At 37.7% G+C, this 25367-nt stretch overlaps 2 protein-coding genes across 2 annotated transcripts; one reads left to right on the forward strand and one right to left on the reverse strand.

Annotated features, from left to right (window-relative positions):
• Positions 1-4489: 4489 nt before the first annotated feature.
• rtf2 (replication termination factor 2) lies at positions 4490-25305 on the forward strand. The gene is made up of 9 exons (XM_067586788.1): positions 4490-4660; positions 5344-5438; positions 6103-6196; positions 6447-6586; positions 7075-7153; positions 21425-21535; positions 22256-22310; positions 23483-23557; positions 24127-25305. Exons 1-9 carry the CDS (start codon positions 4592-4594, stop codon positions 24330-24332), a joined length of 924 nt encoding a protein of 307 aa, XP_067442889.1. The 5' UTR covers positions 4490-4591; the 3' UTR covers positions 24333-25305.
• gcnt7 (glucosaminyl (N-acetyl) transferase family member 7) lies at positions 9533-19565 on the reverse strand. The gene is made up of 5 exons (XM_067586787.1): positions 18929-19565; positions 13070-13315; positions 11989-12730; positions 10936-11031; positions 9533-10473 (listed from the first exon to the last, which is right to left on the reverse strand). The coding sequence occupies exons 1-5, from the start codon at positions 18974-18976 to the stop codon at positions 10235-10237; spliced, it is 1371 nt and encodes a 456-aa protein (XP_067442888.1). The 5' UTR covers positions 18977-19565; the 3' UTR covers positions 9533-10234.
• Positions 25306-25367: the final 62 nt, after the last annotated feature.

A 25367-nucleotide genomic window follows, 5' to 3' on the forward strand; every position in this document is an offset into this window, starting at 1 on the left:
GAGATGTGACTGAGTCTGTGCTGCTAGCACACAAGCAATTGCTCTTTTTATATACCTTCCACTGATGTATGGAGACTTTCCTTACCCTGGTCACAGCCATCAAGGAAGGACCCATGGATCATGTATGTGTGTGTGTGTCATATGGTTGTGTGTTTACACAGACTGTAGCTGTATACATACACATCTGAGCTATGTGTGCGTGTATGCATCCATTTATCTGTGAGAGGGTTTGCGTCTGTGGGTGTTCAGATTGGTTTGCCACAGTGGAAAAGATAATCATAAACTGGCTGATGGTAAAAATGTGTCCAGGTGGACTGGTGTGTGCTGGTGCATGGGTCTGGGTCCTGGCTGCTTTCATCATCTTGGCTTGGCGAGGATCACAAAAGGTCCCGGTGCTTTATGAAGTTTGTGGTAAATAAAATGTTGAGCTGTACACTTCAGCACAGCCGACGGATTAAAACTGTCACATAGCAAGCTGGTGCAACAAGGAAAAATGGTCCGCAATCATCTGCTGGAGGAATCATGGCAACACGAGCCATGTTTTTCTTCATCAGTCATACCCTGGAAGCTGCGAGATACAGACAAAACCTGATTTCCTTGCTGCTGACTCATCTACAGCGTTTCCAAATCCAATTGGAATCACCTAAAACAATAAATCCTAATCCTTTTCATTTGGGGTTTTATCTTGATCATGTTATAAACAATGACAATAAAAAAACCCATGCTCAAATTCCCTATTTATGACTATGCCAGACAACATGGGGAAATTTACTGTACAAGCTATCAAAAATATATATCATCAATTTTGTAAATTTGTAATCACACTAGTACTGCTCAGACCAAAATGATAGAAAAAGTAAGTACAGTTTGGGCAATGTTTCCTACTGACATAATTTTTAGCTATGTGAGTTTCAACATAAACAGAAAAAGGAATGAGAAAATAATTGTGGTTGACTTGTGTGTGTGTATGTGTGTGTGTGTGTGTGTGTGTGTGTGTGTGTGTGTGTGTGTGTGTGGAAACCCGTTGCAGTCTTCTTGTTGGATGTGGTGTGCTTTTTCCAGGGTTTTGGATTTCTCATTATATGTACATGAACTTGCATATGGCCTGATACATGGTGTTAGAGTTGACTGAGTACAGTGGTGTTCCCGATCACAAATAAAATATTCTTTCATATAGCCTAGCAGACGTTTTATTGCAGGGAAATGTTGTGGTCACTGTAGAATTTGCTGTAAAATTCTTGAATGCGTGACTTCTTGTACACGTTTTGGTGTCACTTCTTTCACTATTAGTTCTCTAAGGAAATTGTGAAAGGTCTTCACTACAGCCTTTATATCATATTATCCCTATATGGCTCATAGGATTTTTGTGTGCTTATATATGTTTATATATATATGCTTATTATATTAGTGTAATACTGAAATAAATTCATACTATCAAGAAAATTAAAAGGGATGCATATTCAATATGGAGGTTCAAGAGGTTCAGAAAAAAGTTAGGACTTGCTGCTTTTCTTTTTTTTTTACATTATCGTACGGTTTTGGACTGTTAGTCGGACAAAACAAACAATTTGAAGATGTCACCTTGGGCTGCAAGAAATTGTAATGGGTATTTATTTCAAAGTTGCTTTTTTGACATTTTATAGACTAGAAGATTCATTGATTAATCAAAAAAATAATTGACACAGTAATCGATTATGAACATAATAATTTTTTTTTGCAGCCATGGTCAAGATTAGTATTTTTCTCTAGTAAGCTGATTTTTTTGCCCACTTTTAAATGGGTCACTGTATAGAGAAAATAATCCTTTTGAAAAAAAAAGTAATAAAAAATGGTATTATCATAGTGAGTACAAATGATCAAAATCTTGCCTGTGCTTGCTATTGATCTTGAATAAAATCTGATAGAGAAAAAAAAGATTCACCAGCCCCTTGATAAATCTTACCCTTTGCTCTGCTCCAAATCATTTCCTTCCAGCTCTGTCCAGAGAGATTTCAGGGAATAGGCAGTTTGGGTTTTTCTCCTTCAGAGAGCTTTAGCTCGGTTGGCTGGAGGGCTAAGGGTCCAGCTCTATCAACTAGCGCCAATGTAAACACAGCAATTCCTTCCCAATTAGAAACGCTAAATGCATTGGACTCGGTGCACTGCCAGGGCTGGTCCATGCAATTAATGCAGCCTTGGTCTCCACTGGCTGCCTCGGATGGCTGGAATGGTTAAGATGTATACAGTTTCAGTTCAAGGCCAGTCAGTGGAAGTCTGATTGGGCAGGTTGGACTCATCATGGAAGTATAAACATGAGGTTGGATGGGCGCTTGGTGGTTGGGGTTTTCTTTGGGTCAGCCGTGCAGGGTAGCACCACAGCAGGCCAGGAAGATATGTGTGGTAAGGAGGTCAATTGGAGGGGGAGATTTAGGGAAGAGGAAGCTGTGTTTCAGATGAACAGTTGGAGAGGATGGTGATCAATAGAGTCAGGATCTATGCTCACTGGCCATGACAGATTATGGCTTTGGATTGAGGTTACTTTTAGTCAATTTTAATGTGTTTAATATTAATCAAATAAAAAATTTGATGAAATACAAATGTAAAAATGTAGTCTGGAACAACGTCTAGTGCAACCCAAAAAGAAGACTTTCACTATTCTCGTCCTCATTTTGTTGTCGTTTCAGGGTACCTTAATGGATGATTCAGCTGTGACAACACGTCTTTGTGTTACATGGAGGGTGTAATAGCAGCGCTAAGAGTACCCTTGAATATCAAGTTGTGAGCCATTGTCTGAGTAGCCACTCCAGCTTTCCATTATGCGGCTCCAGTGACGCAAAGCTTCAACACAGGCATTTTTGGATTACTTTTGGCACGAAATAGCATGACTGTAGACCAATGTAGTTGTGTATATTTACGTGTTAACCTAATAAAACTGTAAATCAGTTTTTATATCTAATTTAGAATTTAAAGATGTATAATAAGAGAGCAAAATAAAACAAAGTGTCACTTACCACTAAGACTGTAGTAACTTCCCAATAAAGAGATCTTTGTCGTAAGTTTTTATGATTAATTGCATCAAGTATAAGCCACAAAACTATGGAAAACGACTCTATCTGCAGTTTTTAAAGCAGTAAAAAAAAAAGCAAGACATGGATAAAATACCATTGTTCTAGTCTTCTTTTGTCCAATGGCTATTGTGCATTGTGTGTTCCTGAGGTGTTAGTTTGCACTATCAGCCTGGGGTGCTTCACTCTCTCAAAGATAGTTTGCTAACAGAGCTTTCACTCCATTGCCTTTAATGAAAATCCATACTAAACATTTAGCGCTGTGTGAGAAAGGGGGGAAATTCAATAAGACACATAACACAATTTATAAATTACAGGAAGAACCAATCGAACCAACAGGAAAAATGGAGAAATGTTTCTGTTTGTTAATTTCTCAAAATTCTGTGAACCACAGTAGCAGCTGCTGATGTGTGGTGAAAGAAGTGGAAATCTATTTTCTCAGCCAAAATGAAGTCCAATGCTGTGTTTTTGTTCAGTCTTCTTTTCCACATAGATTATCAGTCATGCCGCCAGAGATGTCTCCACCGAGGTATTCCCCAAACTAATGGTCGCTCTTGGACAGCGCCATCGATAGTAAACTAATCTGCAGCCTGCAAGGCACAGGAAACAGATCTCATTAGCACTCATTGAACTATCTTCCAAGGAAACTTTCATCTTTAGACCACTCTGACAACAGGCCTGAAAGCCAGACTAATGTCACTTACTAGTTCTGGGTTTAATGGCTGACTGCAGAATGTCTAATAGCTGGATGAGCAATAAAAGAGTGAAGTCATCTGTATGAAGTAGTGTTTTCATGTTTACATGCACAGCTACAATGGTATAAGATGTATTTTTTTTTTATACACAGAGTTGTGCAAGACAATGTTTTTGGTGCATGCAGGAAGTTTTCATTTGTGAAAATATTGACATCAAAATAATACTTCCTACAATTTTTCTAAAAGGGTTTATGTTTATGGTATAATGTTGTGTACCATACTAAAATATTCCTCTCTGTTACTCCTTATTTTCCCCCTCTCACTTTATGATATTCTTTTCTTATCTTGCATTAATAAGTACGTCAGTTATGTAAATATAGCCTATGCATGTGCCATTCTGTGAGAATGGTGTGAAAAACTAATAAGTAACCGGTCATAAAAATCATAACAGCTTAAATTTAGTATACAATCCATAGACTTCTTAGAAATTAATTACTTAATCACATCTTTCCACATTTTTCTGTTAAAAAGAAAACATTTCGTACTTTTAGTTTTAGGGTACATTTTTACTTGCTTCCCACTCATAACTGACAATTCCTGACAGGCTGCTTGCTGAGCAAAAGCTAGTAAACTAATATTTGGAGTGATGCTTCCACAGTGTGGCTGAGGCTACAAAATACACTAAGAGGGTTTGCTCCTTCAGCCACTAGAGGGCGATATCGAAATTACTCGTACATCTCGCGAGTTTTGCAGACGTCTTGTTGTTTGTTTACAACCTGGGAACTTCCTGTATGTAGCTTTGTCCACAGTTAGCTAAGTGGTGTAATCAAACTTCTAAAGTCAACTTTCAAGATGGGATGTGATGGTGGGACCATTCCTAAAAGACACGAGTTGGTGAAGGGGCCAAAAAAAGTCGAGAAGGTACGTTACGGTTGTTTCATTCTTCCTTTTCAAATTCATCATTGCTGGCGACGTTGACAAAAGCTGTCAGGATGCTAATTGTCAGCTAGCTAGCAGGCTAACATGATATTATCATAACTATTTGTCTTGGAAATACTAAGTGACATACTCAACCGAGTCTTATTTTAAATAGTAGTGATAATTATAAAGATAGATTATCCAGTCACCGGATCTAATGTGTGCTCGGTTCTCTTGTGTGAGATGTTATATCGTGAAATGTAGCTTGGTTGGCTAACAAATTAGCTAACGTTAGCTTTGAAAATAGTTAATGTTACGGTGGTTTAATCTTCACAAACGAAAGAAGAATCTAAACAACCAGCTAACATTAGTGTTAAGTATGTCATTTAATCTTCATATAATTAACCAGCGCGTCTCTTGAGATTCATTATCAATTTTTGTCCTGGCCAAAACGCCAGCGTAGGGTTAGTTAATACATTTAATTTACAACATTCACACAACGTTAACCTAACGACGCTAAAGTTAGCCTCTGATACCATTATTATAGTTATGAATAAGTGTTAGACATAGTAGCAAAAGCCTTACCGCTTTTTAAACCTACTCTAGGTATAGTGGCTTTCGATCATGTGGCGTTTGAATTTTAGTGTGTGATATACTTTTGTATACTTGTATGCCAATGTATCCAGGTTGACAAAAATGCAGAGTTGGCCGCAAAATGGAAATACTGTGCCTTGAGCCAGGAGAAACTCAGACGCCCCATTGTTTCCTGCGACCTGGGAAGGTAAGGGATGTCTTTCTGTTTACTCATTGATAATCAGGGTTAAATTTGCTCCCTTGTTACAGCTGTGGAGACAGAATGGCCTGATAATGATAATTGATAATAACTTTGGAAGATGCCAAGAAACTCATTCATGCCTTTGTTTTGTCACACTTAGATTATTCCAATACACTTCATACTGGATTACCAAATAAAACCATTGATCTGCTGCAACTCGTTCAAAACTCAGCAGCAAGAATTTTAACCAAAACTAGGAAAAGGGAACATATTACACCAATATTAGCTTCATTGCACTGGCTACATGTAACATTGTGGATAGATTTTAAAATTCTTTTACTTGTTTTTAAACCCCCAAAAAGGTCTAGTACCTTCATATCTCTCAGATTGCTTGTCAGAATATGTTCCAAACTGTTCGCTTAGGTCTCTTAATGCTGGCTTGTTAAATGTGCCATATCTGTTTTTTTGTTTATTTGTACCTCTTTCTGTAAAGCACTTTGAGCTGCATTTTATGTTATGAAAGGTGATATATAAATAAAGTTTATTATTATTATTATTATGTGACAATGTGAACATGTTGTCTGAGTTAGTGTGTGCAACACGGTCACAGTCTTGTGTTAAAGATTGAAATATACTGTGTACTAAAAGTCAGATCAACGTTTTGTTACAGGCTCTATAATAAAGATGCCATCATTGAATACCTTCTGGATAAGTCTGCCGAGAGACCCAATGCTGAGGCTGTAGCACACATTCGTGGGATTAAGGTATGTTAACACTGAAGTTTTGTACTCTTGTCAAAATTCACTGATAATTTCCCAACTTTTCTTTGATGAATGTTAATATATAATCCTATTTCTAAAGTCGGCTGGCTATGCATTCATACATGTAGGGGAACTTGAGTGCATGTAAATGTGTTTGTTTATATATTTGTGTGGGGGGGACTGACACTTGTGAGCATTTATTTTGGTTTCATGTGGAATTTTGTGCATGTTTATTCCTCTATTACCTCTGCAGGATATAAAGGAGCTCAACTTGACTGATAACCCTGAGTGGGAGGGAGAGAGAAGGAATACTAAAGGAGACAGATATGAGGACATCCACTGTGGCATGTTCATTTGCCCTGTTGTTGGGTTGGAGATGAATGGCAAGCACAGGTAACAGTAACTAGTAAGGGTTCTCAGCCTAAGAATCATAAATAATAATAATGAAAAAATGTTCTCCATTTGTCTTAAATATCAGCTTTGTTCACCCAGTTTATCGTCTAATACTACTCTACTTATTAGGTGAGAATTTAATTTTCAAAACTGTTAGATTCTTGGTAAGTTCACTGTTGATCACAATGTGCCATTAAATTAAGCTCATCAGTATCTGTGTGAACTGTGCAGACGTGTATCTGTATATTCCTGATGTTTCTGCTTGTATTATATTCAATCCTGTGTATAAGTGAGCATGTTGCTAGAACATTTGAGCGCACTCCGCTGTGACTCAACACTGTTAGAAAATGCTCCTCACGGCCAAGGGAGCCCTTTTCATTTGTTCGTTTTGCACAGGGAATGGTCATACACACTAAAAAGGCTGTAAAAGGTTCGAGAAAAAAACCCAACATATTGTATTTCATATTACCTGATGTTTCCATTTTCAGGTTCTGTTACCTGCAGACGTGCGGTTGTGTCTTCTCTGACCGAGCCCTGAAGGAGGTCAAGACAGAAATCTGCCACAAGGTGAGCAGTATTTCATCCTTTCTTTTCCAGTTGATCTATTCCAAATCAATATATGTATGTTTTTTTTTTTTTTTACTAATAAACCCACCCTTCTCATATTTATACATTTATGTGTAACTCACTGTGGATAGTGTAAAAATGTCAAAGAGATAGGAAAGCACTAAAATATTAAATAACTACCCAATAATTTACTATTAAATCTGCAGTTTGTAAGCAGTTTGAATCAAGGAAAACATTGCTACATATGCTACAACTTTCACATCAATAATAATTTAGTTCTTTGATGAACTAGTGGTTTGCCAACTATGAATCTTTTTTTTTATTTTCCTGGTAGATTTTAAACCAACTCTTCTATTAAACTGCTCTACGTCACTGACCTCCCAGTCTTTCGCAGTAATTCTGCTTGTTTGGTTGACATACAGAGATCTCTCATTGCTAATGCTTTGTAAATAAGCAGTCTTGATATCAATGTAGATAACACACTAACAGTCGGGCATTGACTTGGTTCCGGATGAACAGTCTGTTGCTGAGATGAATAAGAATGTGAGTTAAAACTCTGAAGTGTGATGTTTTAAAGCTCCCATGCACAGTATGGCAGCTACTTGAATAAAAAAGAAAATTGTATCAGCTATCTATGAAAATATAGCTTGAAATAAAAAACAACATTGAAACCATTAAGGTATATAAAAGATGGGTAGTACTCAAAATTATTGTCAAGATATGAGGAAACCATGCAAATCAATAAACATCATAACTGAGGACACAGTCTGAGACTGTTAGCTTGTTGGTGGTGATCATTTTAGAGTCTATACAAATGTGTAGCTGAAATTTACATATGTCAGACAGGTTTATGATATAAACTGGATGGATGATTAACATATCAGTTTTATGTTATTATTTTTTATAGGTAATCCAAAATGACAGTTGCATATCAAGTTAGGTAATACAGTGGCACTGTAAAATAAAATGATAAAAACTATTCACATAACATCTCCAAGTTTTTCAAAGATTTACTTCATAAATTTTTGAACGGGGGTTTGGCAGGCTTACTCACAACAGTAACCCTAAGAACAACAGTGGCATGAACTAAAATAGCTCTAGCAGCAGTTAAAAAAAGCACATGTTCTAAAAAGGGCAAAGCAGAAGTGGCAAAGCCACTTCTGCTTTGCCACTTCTGCTTTGATAGAGCCACTACAGTCAGCACATACCTGTTACAAATACCTTTGTAGCTCAGTTTGACCCTGTTCTGATGTGTGATTATCTCACACTTTTGGCAAATGGTTGAAAATTCAGTCATGTATAATTTTTTTTTTCAGTGCCCCTTTGATGATGTAGATATAGGTTGTTCCTTTTTTTGGCATTATTTCAGTCATCACTGTCCAAAGTGGAAATTGTTCACAGTCCCAGCTTACCTGAGAAAATCACACATATTTGACTATTTTTCATCAAGTGTCTCTAGGCATTTTTTGGCAGCATTGCTCTTCCTTTCTAGTTGTTTCTGACAGTGAGCCAAATGGAGCCACATGGGAATCTCAGAGATACAGGCCTATGAGCCATTTTGGGTCTTGACCTGTTAGCTTTAGTAACTTTAAAGCCATGGTTGTAATTTCTCATGCAGAGGCTATTTTGAGGTAGCAGATAGTGGATGATATCTAATCACTGTTGTTGTTTCTATATAAGTGGAAGCATTTGGCACAGATCAGTTGTTTTACTTTGCCAGAAATAGGTCCCGAAACCACAAGAAAAGCTACAGTGATCCATGTGAGAAAACTTAGTTTAACTGAGATGTGCATTATAGCCAACACACAATTTCTTGAATTTATAGTCATTGACATTTAGGCTACCTGTACCTCCTTCTAATTCAATCTCACATTGCCTGGCATCGTGTAGACTCGGACAGTTGTTGGCATATTTAGTGAACATGTGAGAATGCAGTAATAGGACTTCGCATCACCAAGCAAAAACCATAAAACCTCAGTGCTGTAAGTGGTCTGAAATCACCCCAAGGCTGTGTGTCTTACTTCGATTATGCAAGAGGTCTGATGTTTTCCCCAAACAGCTTTTTGCCCAAATAAGTCAATTCTGTAAGACTTATCTTCCTATAAAAAAACAGGGAAAATATCTCAAAGTAGTGACCAGACAAGTTTCTCAACACAGTTAAAAGTAACCTCAGCCAACAAGCTCTGGTGAATATAACTATACCGTTTCCTCTAAGTGGTTTATAGTGAAAGCCATAATTAATTTTTTAAAATTTATTTATTCAGATGTGAAGTGGCTTTTTGTGCAGTCAAAACATAATTGTACGCAACAGAGAAAAGGCAAGTCTGGTTGTCCTTGACTCACTAGATATTTTTCCGGTCTTATTTCCTGAACACACGTAGCCTCATTGTTCACACTGAAACCTAAAAGAGTGCTGTGCATCCTGAAACATGCTGAGGAGGAGATTTAACCTCTACAGTCACTCTGACAAACATTTTACACGATAAAGTGAAAAACAGGATGGAATGTCAGCAAGAAGGGCAGGGAGATTGTTTCCAAATTGTCTTTATTTCATTGCATCTGCTACTATCTAATCCATTACAAAAGAAAAATAGACAACAGTTTTATCCACAAGTGATTTTTTTAAAGGCTAGATGACATGCTGAACAATATTAAATTAGAACAAATACATAATAAATTTAATTAAATAATATTAAATGTTGTTTATTCAATACTTTGTGTTGTGTAGTGGTCTCAAACGGTGTCTTGTTATATATGTGTATGCTTTCTCCATGGAAGTTATTTTACTTGTTTACATGCTTTAACTGTTTTTCCTTTACTGTAAAGATACTTATATTCTCCGGCCACCAAAGATAGTAGCCTTTCAAACTGAAGTGAATGGCATATATATTGTTTCAATATCAACAAGAACAGCCGTCTTACAGTTTCATAAACAGACACATACATCTCTCAACAATACTCATGTTGCAGAGTCTTTACAGTGAACAGTGCTCAAAGTGACCACTGAATGAGTGCAAACAATCTGGGCTGCATGCACTGTAGCCCAGCTTTTGTTTAGGATACCAACAGCAATTTCATGCCCTAGCACTTCTCTTGAAGTAGCTGCTGCTGTTTTAGTTGCTTTAAGCTGGCCAGGCGCCATGACGGCTCTATGGGAACAGTTGCCTGCATGAGCACCTTGTTCCTGTGCCACTGCTCTAGACAGTCCAGCGCCTTAGGAAAAGTCTTACTCTCAAACTTATTGGCAAACATGCTCTTCTTGTTAATGATCCATGGCAGGTCTTCCATTCCGTAGACACAAATGTTTCGTACATAACGCCCTAGAAAATGACAGAGACAACAATGGTCATGCACCTGTATATTAGATTTTAGGCCTGGTACTCTTTTACCAGAGAATATCAGACTTTCATGATGTTGTGTGTGTTCTGTATGTGGGTAGATTGTGTGCCATTGTAAAATTTTCTCTAAAAAGATGCGGGTATTTTCTTGTTATATAAAAATCATGTTTCCTATATTTATACTGCAGAAGCTTGGATAAAACATAGTCTAAACCTAAGAGGACGCCGTATCAGATTAGTCCTCTTATCATCTTTTGTTTTGTAAATCCTGAGTTTCCTTAGTCAGTAAATGGTTCTGTAAGCCTGTCTGGAGCCAAACAGCCAAACATAACTGCAGACCATCTTTATTTCATAGGACAGAGATAGAGTATGTAGTGTACTAGTGGGTTTGGCCACAAAAAATTACCTCCATCACTGTACATGCTGTACTACAGTATAATGTACCTTTGCAACCATCGTGTGCCTTTCCTTCTTGATCCTTCCACTTGATTGCCCTGATGGATCCTGCCCAACCTCCATCTATGTTGCTGCCAGGAGCTTCTTCAAACACGTAATCAGACAGGATGAATCATTATTATGTGACCAAATTGGATTATAGGTATTTATTAACTACCAGCAATGCTAAATCACATTTTTAATTTGCCAAATATAAATACAGCCCTATGACAACCATCAAAACAAAACAAAACACACTCATGGATGATTAAAAGCTCAAATTTTAAGAAAATGATTAACAGGAATATCAAAATCAATCAAGTCTGTGAAGGTCAGGTGCATAGGCCATAGGATTGACAAGGAAATATGGTGCTTTTTTCTCTCTTTTCAATCAGTGTTTTTATGATGATCTCAGTTTTAAACTAGATACTGTATGTGGGCATGTTGTAGTTTTCTTTCACCCCATAGGAGTGGGATAAAAAAAGGAAATGTGTTACTTTGAGATGGTGACTAATAAATGTACCATTTTTTTCAAGTGACCTTTTTTATATGTAAAAAAAAGAAAAAAACTTCCAACATCTTCACACATTTCAATAGCATTTACTTAATGTGCCAGTGCTCTTGTGTGATCACCTCAGTCATGCTGTAGCCCACTGTATGGCCAAACTCAAGACTAATTTTTAAAATTAGTTAACACCAGTGACTTTTCTCATCTCTGACTTTATCATAAAATTTTGCTGAACACAAAAATTTGTTGAAGTGCCTCCCGAAAGGGGAATTTTAGGTGTTCTCTCTTACCATTACATTGCTTTAGATCACACAGCCCATGCAAACTTGAGATCATGACCGGTGCCATAAGAGCACAGTCAACAAGTCAGTATACAATGTTTGCTATGGTTGAAGTTACTGTATGACCTTGTTCTTTCTCGGGTCTCCTTTTGTTTAAACATCACAGTAGTTAATAATTAACATTTATATACCAAGGTTTATGTTACAGATCTGGAAAAATTGTATGTCAGCTTTACTGGAAGTCACCACCTTTCAGTGTACCAGGTAGTTTACCTTTGATGTGGTTGAGTGTCACCCAGTAGTGCTCGTCTGGGCTGAACGTGTCTTTGGACCACTCCAAGAGGTCGTGGGCTATTGTGCTTTTCAGAACAAAGTCTACAAAGGCCCTCGTGAGAGCGTAGTAGGCTGTTCCAAAGTACACCTCCAGATGGTGTGGAGGAGGACCTTTCTTCAGTCCCTTCCCTTTCGCAACTACATGAGACCCAATGATCTCCTTGTGCTGGAAATGTGTCCTGTACCTCATAGACACTGGTTGCTTGATCCCAGGGGTCATGTTTCTATCCTTCCACTCTTTGCTTTGCATGTACTGCACCAGTTCCAGGTTACTCTTGACAGGGAAGTCCTGTCCACACAGATTCACCACCTTTCTCCAGCCTATCTGGGACTTTGCTAAATCCTTCATGCAGTTCAGATCTGCCTGCAGACGGGAAAACCCAGCGTAGGCCACAGTCTCGCTGCGGCTGGAGAGGAAAGTATTTTCAAAGCAGCTGACAAGCTTCCGTACGGCCGCTTGGTACTCCGAAGGAGCCTTAGCGTCCACATGAATGCAGTAGACATTTTGGGGCATGTAAATGGCCCGCAATAGGCGCACGAAAAGCTCCAGCTCCTTGTGAACAGTCACAATAAATGCTAAAGGATAGTTCTCCTCCTCGAGGCTGAGTGGTCTTGTGATAAAGTTAAGGTCTCTGGTCAAATTGGAGCACTGCAGATGGCTATTCAGAATATAGCTTTGTGCCTGTAGACAGAAAAAAACATTAACACTACACCTGTAAAATAATGGATCTGGTAAATTAATTGTTTTGGTTTGATTGTTGTAATTTCTTATTTTATACATTTAAAAAAAAATCATTTTGTAAATGCTGTGTATATTACCAATAATATAAAATGTTTCTAGCTCCACTAGTAATAGAGTTAGATTAAGCAAATAAGGATGGCAATGCCACATGGTAAATACTACCTGGTACTCGTGTCAGTTCAAAAATTTGGAAAATTTGATCCAGAATTTTTTGTATAATTCTCATAATAATTTACTCTCCTGCAAATAAGTTCATATGGAATAGAAAATTAAACATACCTTGAAGCAGTGCCATTCTATTCCTTCTTCAGTGTCGGGGAGAACAGCTTTACATTCATTGTAGGAGGGCCTGTGAGTTGGCGGCTCTAAGGGCTTGGGCTCTGTCGACATTCTGATCATCAAGTAAAAAACTGAAAAGACCATAATACTCATCCCCAGGCACAACAGGAAGCTGCATTTTGCCCCTTCAAGCTGGCGCATAATAGCCTTCTCTGTATTCAGACAGCACCACCACAGATGAAACTCCTGCAATAAAGATATCCAGATTGGTTAATAATTTGCAGAAGGGTCCTGGACCCATGAGGGATATTAAATAAGGTTACATATGTAGGTTAGCCCTAATTGATAGAGCCAGCTTTTAGCTCAAGAAATGTAGTTTAGTGTACCAAATTTAGTCCTTTAATAACTGTTATCTGAGATGTCAAGCATAACTGGAAACCAATTGTATCTGGTTCGTCTTTCTGAAACACAACATTTAATAGTAGAATTCCCCTAAATATGTAACATTATATGTAACATTTATATCGTGAGATTTCTATAATCATGCAGTGTAAGAAATTCCACCTGCAGAGAGCTGCTCTGTCTCACTTTTACACCCCAACCAACATGCAAATAAGCCAAAACAAAACTGATGAGAGGAAATGGTTCAACCACCCTAGGCAAAATATAGAGTCAAAGTTGCTACTATAAAAACCTTTTAAACCCAGTCATTTAAGTTTTTGTTATATTATAAATATTTTAGCTCTGCTAGATGCACGGATGAAATTAGTGCTGAAATAATTAGCTAGGTAATTAAACAGTGAGTTGTTCCACTGGTGATCAAATGTTTTAATTATAAATTTGATAACCAGTCAATTATCAAGTAAAAATGTCAGACAATTGTTGGTTACATCTTGCTTAGGTTTAGCTTAGCTCGCTATCTTTTGTTTCATAGAATTATGAAAAGAGCTAATTTATGCAGACAAAGGAATAATATCTTGAGATAAAAGAGATGGAAATTACAATATTTTTTCACTGAAAATCGAGGCAATTGTGTTTGCCTAATTTGTCAAGAGACTGTTGCCTTGTTTAAGGAATTCAATGTAAAGAGACATTACCAGACAAAACATGCTAACGCATACGACAAGCTAACAGGGAGTGAGCGCGCAGAAAAAGTGAAGCAACTCCAAGCTGCTTTAGCCTCACAACAGAGACTCTTCGTGCAGGCCTGTGAGTCAAATAAATCCGTCACCAAGGCAAGCTACGAAGTTGCCATGTTAATCGCCAAATATGGCAAACCTTTCACAGAAGGTACGTTTATCAAGGACTGTGTCATGAAAATGGTGGAGAACATTTGCCCCGAGAAGAAGCAAGAATTTGCTAATGTTTGCCTGGCTCGTAACACTGTGGCACGGAGAATAGAGGACATATCGTCAGATATTCAGAGACAACTGGGGGACAGGAGTGACTTTTTCATTAGCCTGCCGTGAAAGCACAGATGCATCTGACACTGTACAGTTACTGATTTTTTTTGAGACAAGTTGACGATGACATAAACGTAACAGAGGAGCTGCTTGACCTCCAAAGCCTTAAAGGCCAAACAAGAGGAACGAATTTATTCGTTTCTGTTTGTGCAGCTGTTGATGATATGAAACTATCATGGAGTAAAGTTAGTGGGATGATTACTGATGGTGCGCCCACCATGGTTGGTGAACGAAATGGATTGTCCACATTGATCTGCAACAAAGTCAGCGAAGAAGGAGGTAATGCCATTAAACTCCACTGTATAGTTCACCAGCAGGCTCTCTGCGCAAAACATCTCAAATATGATCATGTTATGAAACCCGTGGTAAAGGCAATCAATTCTATTCGCTCTAAAGCCCTTTACCATCGCCAGTTTAAGCAGTTCCTGCTTGACATCCAGGCTGAATACGGTGATGTAGTATATCATACTGATGTGAGGTGGCTCAGTTGGGGTCTGCACTGCAGCGATTTTTCTCTCAGAGAAGAAATTGGACATTTTTTGGCTGAAAAGGGACAACCGATGCAAGAACTGTCAGATACTGTATGGCTGGCAGATTTAGCTTTTTTGGTTGACATAACGAAGCATCTGAATGCGTTGAACATTAGCCTCCAAGGACAAGACGCAGTGGTGAGCCAACTATATGCACACATTAAGGCCTTTGGAACCAAGTTGCAACTTTTCCAAAGACACTTGTCACAAATTGAACCCTGCACTGCACATTTTTTAGCTTTGCAAGGTCATGGACAGTTTTCCACAGGATAACATCGGTGTGCAAACGAAGAGGTATGCAGCAGCCATCGGATCTCTTTCTGTGGAGTTTAAGGAACGCTTTCGGGATTTTGCAGCTATTGAAAAGGACATGTTGCTTTTTTCTTCTCCCTTCTCCGTGGACCCCAGTGATGCTTCGCCACAGTTGTAGCTGGAGCTCATTGAGCTGCAGTTTGACAATGAGTGGCGTGGCAGACACCAGCAGCTTTCTGTTGTTGGCTTTTACGTTTACAGAAATGCGAACATTTGCAAAGATAATGTTGAGCTTATTCGGCTCCACGTATTTGTGTGAGAAGACATTCTCTGTCATGAACTCGAAGCAGTTCTTGGTTAGGTCAAGACCAAGTGACTTCTACCTACGTGACATTTTACGCATCTCAACCTCTTCCCTTACCTGTTACCTGTTTCTTGGTCAATCTGAAATTCTGAGTGTTTTGAATGGTAACATCTGTCACTAGTAACAGTGAAAAGCCAAAAGCACAGTTATAAATATATGCACTTGGACTTCTGGCAATTATTATATTAAGCTTTTGAATAAGGTTTGCCTATAACTGCTGGTGTTGTACCTGTAGATGTGACACAAAATATTACTTTCTGAATGATCTTGTGAAAGACAAGAGTAAGAGTCATATGTTTTAAGCTTAAATGTAAACAGACTTTGCATTACTCATATAAGTCACGTTTAAAATGAACATGGGGTTAAGATTTTTTATCAACTTGATGGAAGTTTAAGGTATTCCATACAGTTTGTTCTATGTTATCTGACTCCAGATGTGAAAGAAAGGCAGAATTGTTTTTTTTAATTTGTTCACGCCTGAGTGGCTTAGATTTGGTTACTGACTGTCTGCTAACTGACATTAGCGGTGCACTTTTCCCTGGTGAATATTTGTTTGGTGGCTCGTTCAACAAGCTAAGCTGTAGGACAAGACGTGTATTCATGTTAGTCAGTTATCATCGAGTTTTGATGATGTGGACACAGGCTATCGTTTCATTCACTACCATGTTCAAAGGAGGAAGGTATCATGCCTAATAATGCACTTCAATTTAACAATTGAGTATTGAATATTTTATAGATTTTAAGATTTTATTTAAAAATTGGACATCTTTTTTTTTTTTTTTTTTTGCTGATCCAAAAAATGATCCAATCCTGGACTTAAAACCATGATATGATCCGAACTGTGAGTTTTGTGATCCGTTGCACCTCTAGTTTCCACCCATGAGACTGGAACACTTTAGTTACTAAATGAATTGGTGTCATAGTTTCCCTGGGTGCTTTGCCTTTGTATTTTATGCAGTGAGGGTAGCATTTACAATTCAAATTTTATAAATCCTTAACTTCAAGCTTAACATTGTGATAAAGTCCACATCTTTCCTCAGCATTGTGCCAAATCTAATGATCAACCAAAAAAGTACAGGATATAAATCTCTTGCTTTTGAGCAGTTGAGCTGTGGGAAGACTGAAGGATAGAAAGCTTGCATAGGCTAAGAAATATATCTTATACCTCTGTAGCCTCTTTAGAAGAGGGAAGCTGGACATCTCTGAGGACTTTTCTTAATCCCACGTCAATGAAGCCTCTTCACTTGAGTCCCCCTTGCTGTTACAGCTCTGTTGTTCTTGAGAACAGCACCAGAGATACAAATATCCATAGAGCGGCTGCTATGGAAATGTCGACGGTTTCTAATCTGTCGAGATACCTCCCACACACTCCTTCCTCTCATATTCATAACATACAAAGCGAGCACTACCCAACATGTAAATAAGGAGAAATTAGCTTGGTCGTCTCAGTTTTTGTAGTTGGGGATTTTCATCTAAAGTTGTGTTTCTCTACGGGAGAGGTACTTACCCCCAGGGGACTTTGCTGATGGAAACATTGCTGTTGCTACTGTAAGAAACTATTTTTGTCATATTTGAAATATAAATCTATTCTAACCCCGTTCTGAATTCATATTTTTTTTAAATAATAATTCAAAAACCCTCAACTCTGTAGTAATGAAAAAGAACTGATAAGAGTATTGATAAATACTGTTGTTTCTTTCCTCTGACGTTTCGTTAAAGAAAAAATGCTGCCACTCATCTGTGAACTTTGGAATGAATCTGGAACGAGTCAAATATTAACAGACAGTAAAAATCTATATCTGTTGGATCATAAAGTCTGACGTGTGCCTTTTCTTGCAACAAAGAAAAAAAAAAGTGCTAAGATGACATTAGTGCACTCTGTTTTGTCTCTGTGATATCTGCAAAACGGGACAAAAAATGGTTTGTTGATAAAATAAAGATAAAACCATAACCGTCCCCACAGCTGGCTAGTGGCTACAGCCTGACTGTTGGAGGATGAGAAAATCCGACTCAAATCCATTCACAATATGCCTGTTTTACCAATGTTATTATTTTTTTATGGCACACACAGTTTTTTTTAAATAAATATTGTAATGATAATAGTCCGAAATTGTGTGAAACTGCATAGTTTTTAGTTATATAACATTGAATCTTCTTGGGGGAGGACCTCCAAACCCCCCAACCAAAACCCCTGTAGGCCAAGCCTTCGACCTAGTTATTTTTCTGACCACTGTAGGTATGATTAATCATACATTCAGGTATGAATCAGCTGGATAGCATCACGTTTTCCTTTGGAACAATTGATAAGAGGGCTTCTTGTTTGACACCAGCACCAACTGACTGCTTTCTGATTGGCTACTGTTCATGATTCATAACCTCATTAAAGTTTTACTATCAAATCTCTAGCCGCTGCATTTGTTTAACACTTATAAATAGAATTTCTATTCTTATAGCTATTCTTATATGCTTTTTTAATGATATAACACAAAATAATAATCGACATTAGTATTCAGGGGAGACAATTAGCCTATATTTTAATTGATCAGGGGGCAGTAAGGGACCTGGATAATGGAAAGTTGAGAACCACTGATCTAAATCTTATATTACAGTAAATGCAACGCATACAATAAAACACACAGACAGGAACAGTACGTAAAGACAGAACGGCAAAGACAGATCAAGGTCAGCCAGTTACCTTTTGAGACAGTTCAGCCTGTAGTCCTTCTCTTCTCGTAGAGGAAGTAAAACATTAGACATCAGCAGCTTTTCTGATCAGGGTAATCTAAACAGCTACTCCGAGTGTCTTATATCAATTCATCCAGAGTCCCACGGAGAACGTAAGTAATTTCCACTGGCGCCATCACCAGCAACAACAGCAACAGGAGTGGTCTTTTGTTATAGTTTTGAGCTAAATTTGGTTGTCAGGATTTGATTACTGTTGTTTCTGGCAGTGAGTGACCTGGAGGCTGTGCTCTCTAAGCTTGAGATCTGTGTCTGACTGAGACAGTGTTTTGCATATGTTTGTGGGATTTTTTTTTTTTTTTTTTTTCTCTGGTTGTGTTCATTGCTGATTAAGTCGCTCCCCCCACCCCGCATCCCCATGAGATGAGTTCCGTCCCTGCCTGGTTACCAGCAGTTACACCCACACACACACACACCTGACACACAGGCACACACTCACACCTCACACACACACCCTCTCTCCCCAAGGTTTTTTTCCATTCTCCTCCCCATACAGTTTCCTACTCACTGGTCCGTTGCATCTTCCTTTTTTCTTTTTAGTCCTTTCACTTTCCATTATCGTTCCTCAGTCATCGTTATCTAAAGTTCCTCTTTTCTTTGTCTCTCAAATATGGTTAACTCCAGTTCATCTACCCAGTTAAAAGTGCACATATTGAATTATCCACAGTGTCTCTCCATGTAGCGCCGTCTCTATGTCATCTTCACCCTCTTGTTGCTCGTCAACTGGTGGGTTTAGTGCTGAATCAGTGTTGTGGTCGACTTGTTCACTGACTTCATGATAAGGTGCTCAGCTCACTGTTGGTTTACGGTAATAGCAACAGCAGAGTGACTGACTTCCGAGCAGCATGCACACAGTTTGTTTGCTGCATGGTCAGCTTCTGAGATTATCTCTCTTGTGTTGAACAGAGCACATGGCCATGAGTCCACACCCACTGAGCCTGCATTACAGGCACACAATAGATCCCCTGCTGGTTACTCAGGGGTTTAATATTTGTGTTTGGATACGGGTGTGTTTTCCCTTTTTATGAGGCAGGCATGCAGACTGTAGCTTATGTTAGTATTATAGTTTTTGCAGTCATACACTAATTTTTATGAATTAGAGATTTTTGCCATGTGTAAGAGAAATGCATCTGATTTACAAACTGTTCTGGATCAATCAAATGCTAAAGCTGCATTAACATCTATACAGGAAATTGATATGGAAAGAAAAAGAAAAGAAAAATGAATCATCTGCCAGAATTCGATTAGGGCTCTAACAAACAAGCAGACTTTCGATTTAGTGAAACAACGTATTCTGCAGTTGTAGAGGTTTGTTTACCAAACAGTTTTATCTGCACAGGGAATTTTTCTGTCGTGAAAAGACATTTCCTCATTTTGCCCTGTCATCCAGATGATAAGATGTCCAATAATATCTTTAAAACAGGACAAGATTTAGTACCCGATGGAGGAGCTGTGGGAAATCCACATTAGGAGCATTTTTAGATTTTGTTGGATACTAACATAAACACAAAAATAGGCCTGTAGTAGTCATTCGTTGCTCATAAACTGTTATAGATATACTGAGGTTTGACAAAGATGTACAAAGATAAGATACATCACTAGACACCTATGATTACGAAATAGTCATGATCACATGCTTCTTGCTGTTCAATTCTGTAGTTACAACATCCACCATGCTCGACTATCACCTGCATACCAACTACAATACATCATTTTATTTTTGATCATTAGAATAGACAATTTGTTTCCATTATCCAGGTTCAGTTTTCCTTTCAGAGTAAACTAAATGCAACCTGCATGCTGATCTGGATGAATGTTGATCTTTTATACTTCAGAAAAGATCACTGTACAGCACAATCTCTGTGTATGTTTTTTGTTTTTCACTGGAAAAACAATTATGCAGTCGTGTATGGAAATAGCTTGACTTATTTTACTATGTGCTTTTTCAGCTTACCTGGCCCTGCCTCGGATAACCTCAAAAGCAATTTAAAGATTTCCATCAAGCTGGGTAAACAAACCATGGCTTTACAAGTCAAAGTAGGAGTACCCCTCACTTGTTGAACACCTGAAGCTTATTGAGGCTGAGATCTGGACTTTTAACCTAATTATACATCATGTTGTGAGATTGTGTGGTTTTAAAGAGGCTTGCTCATCTGAATGTTGAGTAGATGTGCCTGGATGATGCCTTTTTTAGAGTATGTATTGACTTTTTCAGAGAAATTGTTCTTTTAACTTTCCTAGTAACAACTCAACTTGTGTTTGGGAAATTTATGCTTCAAGCTGGTGGACAGTGGAATCAAAAAAGGGAAAATCCTCTGAACACATAAAATGGGACTTCTCAGGAATGATCTATAAATAAGTGGCTTGGGGAATTTTGCTAAAGCACTAATACAAAAAAAACAAACAAATTAAAAATAACTAAAACATTCTCCCAAAGGGAGTTAGTGGGTTTCCTTAACGATACAACATGTGATTCAGTCGTTAGTTTATCCCCAACACCAAAATAGAAAATACAGGAGCCTGGTATCTCACACTAGACATTAAGTTATCAATGTGTTCTGAAGTGTTTAACTTAATTATTTGGGGGAAAAAAACAATAATAATGGTGAAATAATCAAATTGATGTTCTATACACTGTTTGCTTTCATTTATCCCTACAGACAAAACTCTTTGCACATGTATAACACGAACTTCAATATTCAGTTTTGTCAGTTTTTAATCAGAATTTGCTCACATTCTTTCATTTCGACAACAGAATTAAAAACATATAATCATGTTATCTTATCATATAATCATGATATGATTCTACCGAATGTTGAATCATGATATTGAATTACTGCCCAGCAAGAGTTTAGTGTTGCCCAGATTTTCTTACCCATCACATTTTAAAGATATACACGCAATCTGATCATTTTTTTGAATTTGGATCCCTTTTTTTTTAGTGCTGATTTTCTACTGTGTCATTTAATAATATCTCTTAACTGGGATGTTGTGTGTGCTTTAGTGTGGGGACCCGTTTCACGATGAGGACATCGTTGTGCTCAATGGCACAAAGGAGGAGGTGGAGAAGCTGAGGGTGAAGATGGAAGAGAGGAAGGCCAAAGCCAAAACTAAGGTGAGGTTTCATTTTAAGTGAGATACAAGTTAATATAAGATGGTGACAATATAAAATAGGTCGTCTGCTGTTATGTTTGGAAGGTGAAATAATTTGGTTTGTTCTTAAAATCAAGATGAAATGAAAAATGCTTTGTTTTAAACTCTTTTAGATCACATCCCCAGTCTTATTGTGCACGTATTTAACATTTAATATATTATATATATGCCAATAATATATTTAATATATGCCAAAAAATACAACAAAAAAAAATTCTTTGTGTTTTTATATCAAAATCCAATTATGTTTTCTTCCTGTAAAACAAAATATGACATGTGCTTACATAGGCTTTAACCAACCCATGTCATCATGACATCCACCCATCAATTAGTCTTCAACTTTTAGCTGATTCATTACGACACACCCACTTTTCAACGTTCAAATCAAGTTCCTCCCAACGTGTTATGCCCTGCCTGTCTGTCCTGTTGCAAATAAGTCACAATACAGAAGTTAGATACTCTCAAAACGCTGTTTCATCTGGACTTTAAAAGCTATTTGTTATGTGTCAGCTTTTTTAATATTTCAGCCCACTAAGAAGAAATTTAGCCATTTTTTTTTCTTTTGTAAACTGATACTTCCCATCAAATACTTGTCTTAGAATAGTTTTTCAAGTTAAAGGTCATGTCAGGGATTTTGTTTGTGTTTATTTTGTACTCAACACATTTTCATCTCCCTTTTTAGAAATCGAAGAAGAGCAAAGTTACTGAAACTGTGTCAACACCGTCAGAATCAAAAGGTTTGTGTAAAGCCTGGGTGAAGTATTATATACCTTGTAATGTGTTTAGCATTTACATAACCAAAACCAAACAGCTAACAAAATGCTGGAATCTTTGCTTCTTCATTTGGATAATGTTTTGAATGCACTGTAGAGGAGTAGCTGGGTTATTCAAACCTTAAACCCAGATGAAATCTCAGTAAATACTTTCGTCTTTATTATATAATCAGACGGACAAACACAATCGTGTCTCGTGATCAGTTTTGATTGCAGATGAACATCTAAACAATCATTAAATATACTGTATGGCATTTGTTTTCTGTAAGGCAGACCATCTCTGCTGTGGGGAATCTTTGTGTTACCAGCAGATAGCCACTGCTTTTTTTTTTTTTTATCTTTTTCTTCCAGTCTGTCACCTGACTTGACCCCAAGATCCATGTCCATATTATGTATTATTTCTTCAGTTTATTGCAGTTTTGTGAAATTGGTTGGTCATATTAGACAGGCTCACTGTGTCGATTTAGTACTCACTTCATATTTGCACAACTTCCTCTTTGTAAATATTTTCAAGAACATGTATCACTCTTCCACCGGTTTTTATATTCTTTCTTGGGCTTCCTGATTAAGGAAAAAAACAAAAAAGTGATATTGGAACAGGTACAGTGGCTTTACTGTCTGAATCTCTGTTTATAAATCTCAGATCAGAGACCCTGAGTGTTCTGTGTCTTTTGAGAGCAGTGGTGTGGTTTCCTGTTTAGGTCTCTAGGATAGCACAGGCCTCTTTTCTTACAAGTGAACAGGGTGTTGGCTGTGTCACACTCGCAGCTTATTTGTGTTACTGACATCATAACTTAAGTTTCAATGAAACAACAATCGCCTAAGTGCACCCTTTCCCCTTCCTGCTTGTGTAAAACTTCCTTTAGGTTTAAGTTTATGAATTGTTTTACTATTTCTATAGTAAAACCATATAATACAAACAGTTATTTTTATTTCCCCTGACTTCTTTTCTCAATATGTTGTGTCCTCCAAAAAATAACAACAGTGAACTTCCATTATAAACCTTTTATGTGGTTAAAATATACATCAGTTTGTTTTTATCATATACATAATAATGTACAGTTCCAATCATAATTTCAACAAAATATCACCTCTCTGTCTTCATGAAATATCCTAACTCTTATTTCTCCCTGCAGGTGACACACAATCTCCACAAGTGGACGTAGCAGGGAGTAGCTCACTACAAAATGGCGGTGAAAGCAGCCAGTCAGGTAGCTAACCATGCTTTTGCTCCTAGAAATGTAGTCAGTGTATGTTTAGACATAAGCTCTCTAAATTTGAAGCTGGGATTAGTTCTGGGCTGCCAGAATTGCTGCAAGGAAGAAGGCTCCCCACCCCACTTACAACATGAGTCATTCTGAGAGAGAAACCGTTGAAAGTGCACACGTTTTGTGTGTGAAATTTTGCCAGATCATTTTGAAAAAGATAGTCCGTTACTTCATGTCATTCAGTGAGGACTTTAAACTACAGGGAGCATTTTAAAAAGCTTCGATTGGGTGTCAGATCAAACACAAAATATATGGTTTCTCTTTCAAATTGATTGGTTTTTGAATATAGTTTGCTACATTTAGTATGACGTGTTAGAGACCAAGATGAACATACAGTACAATAGGACATTATCTAATTATGTTAGTACTGAAGCCAATTTTAAAAATCCTCATCATCTTGTTGATAACCTCTCCCTCATCCTCTTCATTTATTTTACATTCTTCTTTATCCTCATCTTTCTCCTTCCTCTTGCTGTTTTGTTTTCCCGGCTGTTTTCTAATCTACCGTCCAGCTGTGGCCGGACCCTCGGGATCCTCCAGTTCCTCCAGCTCCTCCAAAGGCTCCAAGTCTTCAACAAGCTCCGCCTCCAAGAGGTCCATCCAGGACATGTCGGAGAAGTCAGAAGCCTTTAAATCCCTGTTCACCTCCCACAGCTCGGCAAAGCGCACCAAAGATCAGACATCCAACTGGGTCACTCACACCCCGTATCACTTCTAGTTACTATCACTCAGAGCAGAGAACACCCATTTTTAGATTGTGACCCATTAAAGAGCCATTACTGATAAATCTAGTTCTTCATCGCCAGCCCACACCCACACACACACACACACACACACACACATACATATTACCCATCTGACTTCTAATGACAGTGTCACCACTGTGCGGACTCATTCTCTTCAGTCCCCAATAGCTCAGTGTTTACATGTTGTGGACATTTTGTTAATAGCTCCCCAAGCTGTTCACGCTCTTTGTTTTGTAACCTAGTTTGTCCCCCATGTATTCCCCAGCATCTCTCTGTTCTCACTCACAGGTGCTTTGAGGATTGATGTTAGGGGTGATTTTTTTTTTTTCTTTTTTAGACTATATTATTATTGTCTGTGTCACTCTGCTGTCTCCTAGTGGACAGTTCATGGTTGAGACTATCACAAAACTAATGTCAGATAGGCTTGATTTCTTTCATTTAACGGGAAAATCTGTAAAAAAAAATCTCTACATCTGTAGAGTTCCTACTGTTGTCTGTGAATGAACACATAATACAGATAATGATTTCTTTTTTTTTCCTTCCAAGCTCAAGTGCACAAGCAAAAAAAAAGCAGTTAATGTAACAGGACGACAGGAAACATACTTGAGATCTCCCTCAACCTTGAGCATCACAAGCTGCGATATTTTAATTTTTTTTATTTTTTTATCCCAAACAACATGCTTCCACTGTCTTATAAGTATTTTTTCTGGGCATTTTTGGAAGACCTGTGGGGGGAAAAAAATATGTTGGCTTCCAGTTTGTGATAGCAAAAATGTAGTGAATTTGAATTATCATATTTTCTACACTCTCTTCTTTAGACAGTTGTTTTTTTTTTTTTTTAAAGGAGATTAGGAAATGTTGTGTTTTTCCTGTTTGCAGTTGGACATAGATCCTTTTTTTTGCATGTAATGAGCAAATGTCAAAATAAATTTATATTCAATCCTACTGTATGAGTTTTTTTTTTAAAAATTACTCACTATATATTTGTATATTCTGTAGCTGATTTT

This window comes from Thunnus thynnus, chromosome 4, assembly GCF_963924715.1.
Source record: "Thunnus thynnus chromosome 4, fThuThy2.1, whole genome shotgun sequence".
In the NCBI taxonomy this organism is placed as follows: Eukaryota; Metazoa; Chordata; class Actinopteri; order Scombriformes; family Scombridae; genus Thunnus; species Thunnus thynnus.

Coding starts and splice junctions, on each gene's coding strand:
- gcnt7 (XM_067586787.1), bottom strand. CDS start 18,976: ATGGAAAGTGAAAGGACTAAAAAGAAAAAAGGAAGATGCAACGGACCA. Junction 13,316..18,928: donor AAGGAAGATGCAACGGACCA/GTGAGTAGGAAA, acceptor TCTTTATTGCAG/GAGTTTCATCTGTGGTGGTG. Junction 11,032..11,988: donor GACACTCAACCACATCAAAG/GTAAACTACCTG, acceptor ACGTGTTTGAAG/AAGCTCCTGGCAGCAACATA.
- rtf2 (XM_067586788.1), top strand. CDS start 4,592: ATGGGATGTGATGGTGGGACCATTCCTAAAAGACACGAGTTGGTGAAG. Junction 4,661..5,343: donor GGCCAAAAAAAGTCGAGAAG/GTACGTTACGGT, acceptor CAATGTATCCAG/GTTGACAAAAATGCAGAGTT. Junction 21,536..22,255: donor AGGCCAAAGCCAAAACTAAG/GTGAGGTTTCAT, acceptor CTCCCTTTTTAG/AAATCGAAGAAGAGCAAAGT.